At 38.6% G+C, this 9,190-nt stretch overlaps 1 protein-coding gene across 1 annotated transcript; it reads left to right on the forward strand.

Annotated features, from left to right (window-relative positions):
* The first annotated feature begins 245 nt into the window (after window positions 1-245).
* Window positions 246-4,440, forward strand: LOC126752485 (pickpocket protein 19-like). Its single transcript, XM_050463303.1, has 7 exons — window positions 246-515; window positions 579-1,218; window positions 1,279-1,428; window positions 2,715-2,847; window positions 2,990-3,043; window positions 3,170-3,412; window positions 3,490-4,440. Exons 1-7 carry the CDS (start codon window positions 271-273, stop codon window positions 3,825-3,827), a joined length of 1,803 nt encoding a protein of 600 aa, XP_050319260.1. The 5' UTR covers window positions 246-270; the 3' UTR covers window positions 3,828-4,440.
* Window positions 4,441-9,190: the final 4,750 nt, after the last annotated feature.

Raw genomic sequence — 9,190 nt, forward strand, 5'->3', positions numbered from 1 at the left:
ACAAATAGACAAAGCACACAGACATTAATTGCTACGCATATTGAAAAACAAACGCACACACTCATAGTCAAGTAAGACCCGACGGTCTATGGAAGAGGATGAGGCGTGTAAATAACTTGTTGTCATAAGTCTATAAAGCATTGACTAGGCAAACATAGCGTCATGAACAATGGAATGAAACAAAACACAAAGCATTTTCTAGCCAGCCTGGTGAGTTCTAGTTTTGGTTTACTTCCAGTCGACATCCGACCGCCAATCAATCACGGAAAAATGGTTTATCCAGCACGCTTTCAGGCGCCACAAGCTAACGCGCTGCAGTTGTCCTACTCGCCGGGGCATACGCCATTGCCACAGAAGCCGCGCATGATAATACAGCTGCCGTCCTGGAAGAGTATACGACGCACGGCCGGCGAAATCAGCGCCTCCGCCTGGGAGCTGGCCTTCCGCTTCGGCCAGAGCACGACAATTCACGGCGTCAATCGGTTGTTCAGCAGGAACGCCGGAAAGTATGAACGGTGAGTAGCAGAGGTCAGGTACTCCAATTCGTTTAGAATATCCTCTAATTTTTTATACCACAGCTGCGTCTGGTTCCTCACCGTTATGCTCGCTCTACTCGGCGCCATTTACGTTAGTCTCTTGCTCTCTGATCGCTTCAGCGAAGGCCGTTTAGAAACTGTAGTGGATAGCACGCGTTGGCCCGTCTATCATATTCGCTTTCCGGTAGTGGCCATTTGCAATTTGAACCAACTGAATTGGCAAAGACTAGAAGAGGCCAAGCGTCGTTATCTTGAGCCCGATACGACACCGGAAAATCAAGAACTTTTCGAGCGTGTTCTTGGCAGTTTTGACAACATAAAGTTTGCCGGTTTTGAAAGTTTTATGAAATTCAAAAACATTTCTCTCGATTCGTTGAATTACATCAACTTTACCGAAGTAATGACATTTATGACTTGGCGTTGCGAAGAATTATTAAGTGAATGTATTTGGAATCATTTCCCCATGAACTGTTGTGACATCTTCTCTTTGCGACGCAGCAAAAATGGTCTCTGTTGGGCTTTCAACACTTTGGAAACGGATGAGGGACGACAGCGCCAAAAGGTTGATACGCTGTGGCCTTGGCATACAGGTGCCGCCGGTCCGCGTAGTGGCCTCATAGTGCGCGTAGATGTCAATCCAGAGAAACAGTATCCCAAAAGCACCAACAAGAAGGGTGTAAATGTAATTGGAGTAATGGTTTCATTTAAATAGATACGGAAATAATTAGTAAAGTTCTTTTAGGTTATGATCGTGGAACCAACCGTGTGGCATAAGGATCCAATGAACATACCGGAAAATACGCACACAATGATAGAAGTGGAGCCCGTCGTTTATTTCTATGACAATAACACGCGTGGATTGGGTTCTAAGTTGAGAGAGTGCATTTTCGATGTAAGTAAAAGCGAGAAGAAGCTTTAGTAAATTTTTATATACGAAATTGTGTAGGACAATAACTTTCCTTCTGTAGAAACCCATTTCTAGATAACTGGCAATTTCTTTTCCCAAGAGAAACCCCATTTTAATCCGTTACGTATAGTAAACCAGTCAGTCGTGCCTATGTAGCACTTGTAAGAAGGCCCATAACTCTTCTTCTTCTTTAGTGGCGTAGACACCACTTCCGCGGTTATAGCTTAATTGACAACAGCCCGCTAGTCGCTTCTTCTTTTTGCAATGTGTCGCCAATTGGAGATTCCAAGCGAAGTCAGATCCTTCTCCACCTGGTCTTTTCAACGGAGTGGAGATCTTCCTCTTCCTCTGCTTCCGTCGGCAGATACTGCGTCGAATACTTTCAGAGCTGGAGTATATCTCACACAGCTCATCGTTCCATCGAATGTGGTATTTGCCGTGGCCAATGCGCAAAGTACCATAAATCTTCCGCGGAATCTTTCTCTCGAAAACTCGTGACGTCGACTCATCAGATGTGGTCTTCGTCCATGCGTCTGCACCATATAGTAGGACGAATAGGGTTAACCATATCCTGGTTCTATGCTTTCACTGCCATAATTTTAGTATGTTCTGGGCATCAGTTACTAGACCACCTCCTTGGGTTCTACAAGAGTATGCTTCAGTCTTGAAACGTTCTGTTAGTCGCCGCACCTTTTCGTAGAATTTTCGAGAATCACCCCTGTCGGCCAGCTTGTCAGGCTTTTCGTACTAACGCATTTCGGCCTCTCTCCTTTTTAGTATGAATTGCGTCTCACATCCCTCTTTAACTCTCGGTATCTATTCCATCCCACGTGAGTTGTTGTCGATTGTAACGTTGCGAGGTAGGCAGTCTGCTTTCTGTCCACTACGACACGGCAGCCCATGTATAGATGACACTATTATCTATATCTACACATGATGTATAGATATATATATACATCTCCTAAGCGGACTATACCCCGGTGTACTTCAATATAATCACGATACAGAATCGTTGTGAAGGTAGCGAATTGGTGAATAGACTCAAGGAAATTATTGGACTAAATTTGACTGAAAGTTCTGATCTGTAGGCCTCCCAAAACTGGAGAAAAAACGCAGATGGAAGAAAAAGTTTTAACTAATTAGGGAATCTTTAGTATTAAAAGGAAATGAGAGAAACATAGATAGACACACTAAAGACTGAAATTAAAGTGATACTGCAACTTTGACCTTAAAGTTTAATTTCTTTCATTGCATTTCCTACCACGCAAAAGGACGAAGGGGGCGCTAGAAATTTTCGCACACTTCAAGGTTACGTTTATATGATTGAAAATTGCCAATCGGAGTGTCATCAACAGTACTTGGTGAAGTTTTGCAATTGCACAATGGATCTGCTATTTCCACCTGGTAAGCACGTACAAGTCATCAAGAGCGCCACTCAGTCAGCCATAAAACACGCACTCACTCATGCTCATTACTAGTATGTGTACATCATACTCGCTTTAGTGTAATTTCCCTATTTAAAACCAAACTTTACTTGTGTTTTCAGGACCCTATCCTAGCTGTCGCGCAAAGGACTTGGTGTGTTTGGCGCAAAATAACGGTAATACGCTGCATTACCTGTACAATAGTTTGCAGCTCCACACTTACCCACTCACGCTCTTCCCATCTCAATTTCGTTTCCTCTTCCACTCTCTACTTCTGTTTCTCTCTACCTTCATATTTGCAGAACACTTTGTGTATTCACACAGCGCGGAGGAGGAATTATATGTGCACAACTATCACGAGGGCATGATTTGTGAGTGTTTCCGCAATTGCTTCTCGCTCAACTATATGTCGGATGCGCGTCCATCATTTCTACCGCCGGAAACGCGCGGCAATCACTCATATATCTTCTTGGATGTACATTTCCGTTTCGAGACAATGATGGTTTATCGCACAAGTTTAATCTTCGGTTGGGTGGACTTGATGGGTGAGTTGTTCTCGCAACTCTCTCTCTCTCTCTTTGCTTGCTAAAACGGTAAATCTGCTTTAATTTGATGCTTTCAGTCGCCTTTGGTGGCATTGCTGGTCTCTTTCTCGGCTGCTCGCTAATTAGCACCATGGAGTTGGCTTACTTTCTGCTCGTCGATCTGCCTACCTTTGTGCTTCAAAAATATCGAAACAATAAGAGTAAAATGCAAGATAAACGACGTTCTGTTGTTGGGCCCTTGGAGCAATTACAAGTGAAAAATAATAATTGGAAACAAATTCAGCAGTTTAATATGAAAAGCCAGCTAATTCAACCACAAAGCTATGAAAGTCTTTATAGCAACAGCAAAATGAACAAGAAACTGCCGCTAATCACAGACTGGCAGAACCCACCAGTCGCTAAAATACACTACTAAAAAGTTTATAAAGACTATAAATATTTGTTGAGCAACTTAGTGGAATTTAAATGCGGAAATATCAAAACAATATGTAACTTAAAATATACATATGTCAATGTAATGAAATCTGTGTTCGAATCGCCATTCTTCTACTCGCGCTCTTGGCACAAAATTTACATGTAAAAACAGCAACAAAGTTATCGTGTTGCATTTCACGAGTTATGAGGATACCTAGACAAAATACTATTTTTTTCATTCGCTGCAACAGTATTAAGGCATCATTATTATTTTGGACTCTTTAGACCAGTCTAACTATTGTGAGTGGTTAAAATTACAAGTTTATTTAAAAGATTTTTTAAATCATGAGGCTTAACATTAATAATAATTGATTATAGAAACGAAACTAAAGAAAAGAAAAAACAAAACTCAAAAAGAAGTATTTCTCTCGCTAAAAATAGTATAATTGCGCATGCGCCAGAAAACAAGTCAGAACAGAAATGCACGTCAAGTAATGTCCGTTACTTTCAACATCTGGTTTGTTCTAGTCACTACTCTCCAACACTTGGCGAATCGAGAGGAACTAATAAAAAAACATTAAAAATAATTATGGTTAAATTACCAAGCTTATAACTCAAAAAAAATCAATTAAATGTGGAATAAAATGTATGATGCGTCATTTTAAGTTAGATTCAAATTGGTCGAGTATAAACATTATTTTGTCCAGGAAAAATGTAAACTCGTTTAAATATTTAATTTTTTAATCATTCGCATCACATTTTTTCCACGTTATACTCAATGTTCTTGCAAAAATATACTAATAAATAATTTTATGACAAGATGTAGCAATAAATGTAATATTGGTAGTTTAAATGTGTGTCCTGAATTGGGATATCTCCTTTACTGGATCCATGAGTAAGTAGGATTGAATACACAAATGCATATATACTAGAGTGATTAAAAAAAAATTTACATATCTAAAATATTTTGTAAACGCTAATGTGTTTGGTCTTATCAAAAGCAGATATGTTCACTAGGGTGGGTGAAAAAAAGTCGATGGTTTTTTTACCGCTTCGTACTCTGAAAATTTGGTTGATAAACATCTCTAAGAAGGCTGTCCAAGTATAAGCTCTAAATTGTAACTGGAAGGTTCTCCGCTTAACGTTTTTATATATTTTTCTTATTATCAGATAGAAAAATGTGTATCTCGCTTCCATCTACTTGGAAAAATATTTTGTTCCTTAAGAAATTGAATGGTCTACAAAATGAGCTTCTATGGTTTTTTCATAAACTTAACCGTTTCAAAGAAATGAACAGTTGAAAAAAAAACATTTTAGATACCAAATAATCATAGTCTTGTAGGAAATATTAGGTCTCCAAAAATTGTCTACATAATTTTTCCAATAAGTTAAGCGTTTAACGAGTTACATACAGTTAGAAGGCCGAGAAAAACGATTTTTCCATAATTTTTCCGATAAAACTCTAAAATTTGGAGATTAAAATATTTATACACATGTTATGGCATTTTTTAACTGTATTTTAAGACTTAGTACTAGTAAAATATTTATTTGGAAAAGAACTACAGCTGATCTCCGGGAGCTCCTCTCAAAAAAGACGTTTTGTGGTGACCACTATATCTTTGAACTGGGTCTTCTTAATAGAAGGAATAAGCAAAATAAAATTGTTTGACAAAATGGCGGTTTCTCAACAAAAAAAAAACGATTTTTGTCCAAAATATCGGAAATTAATATACATTTAATTAATTAATAAAAATTTCATCGGTGAGAAAAAATCTTCGATTAATTACTAAAAAATATTTTGTTTAAATTTTGGCTTTGTACTTCAAAGCGCTCTGAAGCGCTTTTTTCAAATTTACGTGTAACTTCGAAAATATTTACCGGAACAATATGAAGTTTACTGTATATATTCTTATGTATATACGAGTATGCACATTAAGAAAATAATATAAAATATCGATTTTTTGAAAATTCTAACTGTATATAACCACTTAAAAAATCTTTTGCATTAAAAGTTATCGTGAAAACAAAATATATATATACAATTTCAATCCAATTTTTCAGAGTACCAAGCAAAATAAAATAAAAAGTTTTAGCATCTAATAGTTGGATAGAACAGCTTTCGTAGTACTAATGGATTCCAATAGCTCATTCATATGCTACTTTTTGGTTGGCAGCTGTATCCTTCTAAGAAGATAGGCAGTACCTTGCTTCTACTCATACATTGCTTTTTCAAGGTCATCAACCTTAAAGATAAGTTATTCTTTAGCAGATACATTAACAGTAACCTAATTTTTGGCATTATCTTTCCCTCCCTGATTTGTTGCCTAACTTGGTTACAAGGATTGGTTCAGCATTTGCTAAGCTCCTACTGACTCGAGTTTAAAGAGGCCACAGTTAGGCTGGAAATCGGAATGAGTCGCTGCCACTTTACTCCAGCTCTTTTTTGTACCCGCTAACATGGTAAGGCGTCATACCTGAATGTTGTGCTGTTGAGAAATAACGAACACTCAACTACAAAGTCAAATTTTGGCTAGATATCTCCCAACTGCAACAAGGATGAAGAATTTCCACTCCATCTCTGCGACAGTCGCGACCCCTGTGGTATCTAGCCCTTAAAGTTGAAGCTACTGACTCTGAATTTCGGTAGTAAATTTTAATAATTTCGACTCGTTATAGAATCGTATGTATATCTTTCCATGATGAAATGGCAAACCTTACTGAAGACTGAACTGTCCAAAAAACGGGAAAAATATGGCGTCATTTACTGTCCATATCGGTCTACTTTTGTAGTGTCCCTATTGAAAAACCCTTTGACGCCCCCTGGGAGAACTCAACCCAAGAAGCTCTTAATTTATCTAAATCGCCAGTATCTTATCGCTATAGCATATAGTTCCATACAAACTGAACGAACTGTAAGGAAAACTTTTCCATTTGCGGAGATTTATTCACTAAATTTGGCAAGGGTTATTAAGACAAAGATAATGGTGTAAACCATTCAGATCGAGTCACTATAGCATATAGCTTTCACAATGAAGTTGTTATATGACAACTTTTTGATTTCAATGAAGTTAACGTCTTTCTTGTTTATATTCACATACTTGAATGCTTAACCTTAACAATAAATACAAAAAGTTGCAATTTTTCGTTCGATCCAAAATTCCACATATTTGCTCTTTACTGTCGCGCTGGCTGCCTGCACTGAAAGTCACTCCTTGGCTCAGCTGCTAATATAAGCACACAAAGTAGCTGTAATTTTTCAAAATCCACTCAATTTGTTATAACTGTAATGTTTCACCTCCTCTTCAGAGTGAACATGCTAAACAAACACAGCAATTGCTGCTGCTGCTGCCTGAGCTCGCTTACTTTGATTAGCGTCAATTGATGTGCATTGCTTCACTGTTCGAGAGCTGCTCGGCGAGCTGTTCGGCGTCATCTACCTTCGTTTTACGCTCTGCCGCTTGTTGACAACTCCATTTGGCAGACATTGTTAATCAAAATTGAGGTTAAAGCGCAACGGAGCGTAGACGCACAAGCACAAGCGCACTAACGGTTCCTTAGACGTGTGTGTTATGTGTTTGTGGAGATACATATGTGTGTAGGTGCGCATACTTATAAGGAAGCTTGAATTTGGGAAGACATCTAAATTAACATCCCTTGGGGGCGTTGTTTAGCACACGCCCATAAGAAAATGTTCACAATGTTGCAGCATACACCCACCACATGTATGTGTATGGGTGTTTCTGCAGTGTGAATGCTCGAAATGCTCGTACACCTTAAAATATGCTGCTCTCCATGATTGCTGTTGACCATAAAATGTGTTGCAATTAACCTTCTGGTCGCTGCTGGCTACAAGGCACCGCCACACTAACAAACCCATGCATCATTCATGTGGAATCACAAGTTCACGAGAGCGCACCAACATTTACACATGTGCACACGGACACACACACAAATTGATAGTTTGTTGCTGCAAATGGCTCTAAGCGTTAGTGTCATCAGCAAAACATTGTCGCCTTAACTATTTTGGGGATTTTGGGAATAGAAATTGTCTTAGTTGGCATGTTGCAAGAAAGCTTTGTGGAGGGATTGGAAAAAAATAAGATTAGCTTGCACAGTTTTAGGTGCCAAAGAGCAATTTCTTAGGAGGTATGGATGAACAAATTTAAAATGGAAATGCGAATTGCTAATTTTAGTGTATTAGGTGCCTAAAATTATGATAAAACTTCAGTTACTACATGAATAGTGATTTTAAACAAATTTTATTCAGTTCTGGACACTTTAAAAATCTCATTGGTCTCTTCACAAGAAATATACTCTTTTGGCGTATGCGCTACAATCATCAGTCCAACAGTTGAAGACGACAAAATCTAGAATTGTTCAACGAAAAGTACCAACAAAGCGAAAGTATGAATTACATGCAGACTTACTTTGTAAAAATAGTCAAAACAGCTCAGAAATCTGAGTCGACACCCCAGTTGAAATAAAAAACGCAACCTCCAGGCAATTCCACACCACATTTTCACCTCACTTACTGTCTTTTTTTACATTATTCACTTACTTCCGCTGCCTCGGGTAATAATAGCTGTGGAAATGTGTAAATTTTGGCGCAAAATGCAGTCGCGTGGCGCATAGTTTAGCATAGTTCTAGGCGTCACGCCAAGTACGGAGTGCACTGGCTTACTTATTGACTCGTTAGCGTCAACTTCAGCACATCACTTGCTGGTGCTGTCTGTATTTGATGGTACTCCTCAGGTTTTTATAGCATGCGAGTAAATATACAAGCAATATGTATAATATCGCTAAGGTAACAGTGGGGTGTGATTGATGTAGGAAATATTTCTATAAAAAGTAATTCAAATTCCTTCTAAGCAAATCTCAAAAATTTTCATTAAATCACATAAAGTGTGCGAATTTTACGTTGGGTTTTGTTTTAGAGTAGATCTTCGCGCCAAAAGTTATGTTGTATCTCACTTGAACGGCTGTGAAAGTTGGTGCTTTATGCCGCCCAGTAACACCTAAAAGTGGATCATGAATCACAAGCTCTTCATGGATCGAAAAAGCGTTTTGCGTTTGCCACAAGTTGTTAAGGCGGTTAATATCAATCCCAACTACTTTGCAAGGTTTGTCGAAAGTGTACCCAACGTGATATCTCAACCACAGTCTGGCAAAAGGTGGACTGTAGAGGAGATAATTTTTAATGAATTCACTTCGCCTTGCTCTATACAGAATTGGCAATAAGCGTCCGACAAAATATTAACCGTACCTGATGTGAGCTTGCTGGACAGAGTCCAGTCAGAAACCGCATAGGAGATTGACTTTGCTAAGAGAAAGTAATTCAGCAGACATTTTGCAAATCACTCTTTC

The sequence above is a fragment of the Bactrocera neohumeralis genome, chromosome 3 (genome assembly GCF_024586455.1).
Source record: "Bactrocera neohumeralis isolate Rockhampton chromosome 3, APGP_CSIRO_Bneo_wtdbg2-racon-allhic-juicebox.fasta_v2, whole genome shotgun sequence".
Lineage (NCBI taxonomy): Eukaryota > Metazoa > Arthropoda > Insecta > Diptera > Tephritidae > Bactrocera > Bactrocera neohumeralis.

What these genes read in the sequence shown, in the direction of transcription:
- LOC126752485 (XM_050463303.1), top strand. Translation starts at nt 271, where the DNA reads ATGGTTTATCCAGCACGCTTTCAGGCGCCACAAGCTAACGCGCTGCAG. An exon ending in GGATCTGCTATTTCCACCTG is followed by an intron (nt 2,848 to 2,989) that starts GTAAGCACGTAC and finishes TTGTGTTTTCAG; the next exon opens with GACCCTATCCTAGCTGTCGC. An exon ending in CGGTTGGGTGGACTTGATGG is followed by an intron (nt 3,413 to 3,489) that starts GTGAGTTGTTCT and finishes TGATGCTTTCAG; the next exon opens with TCGCCTTTGGTGGCATTGCT.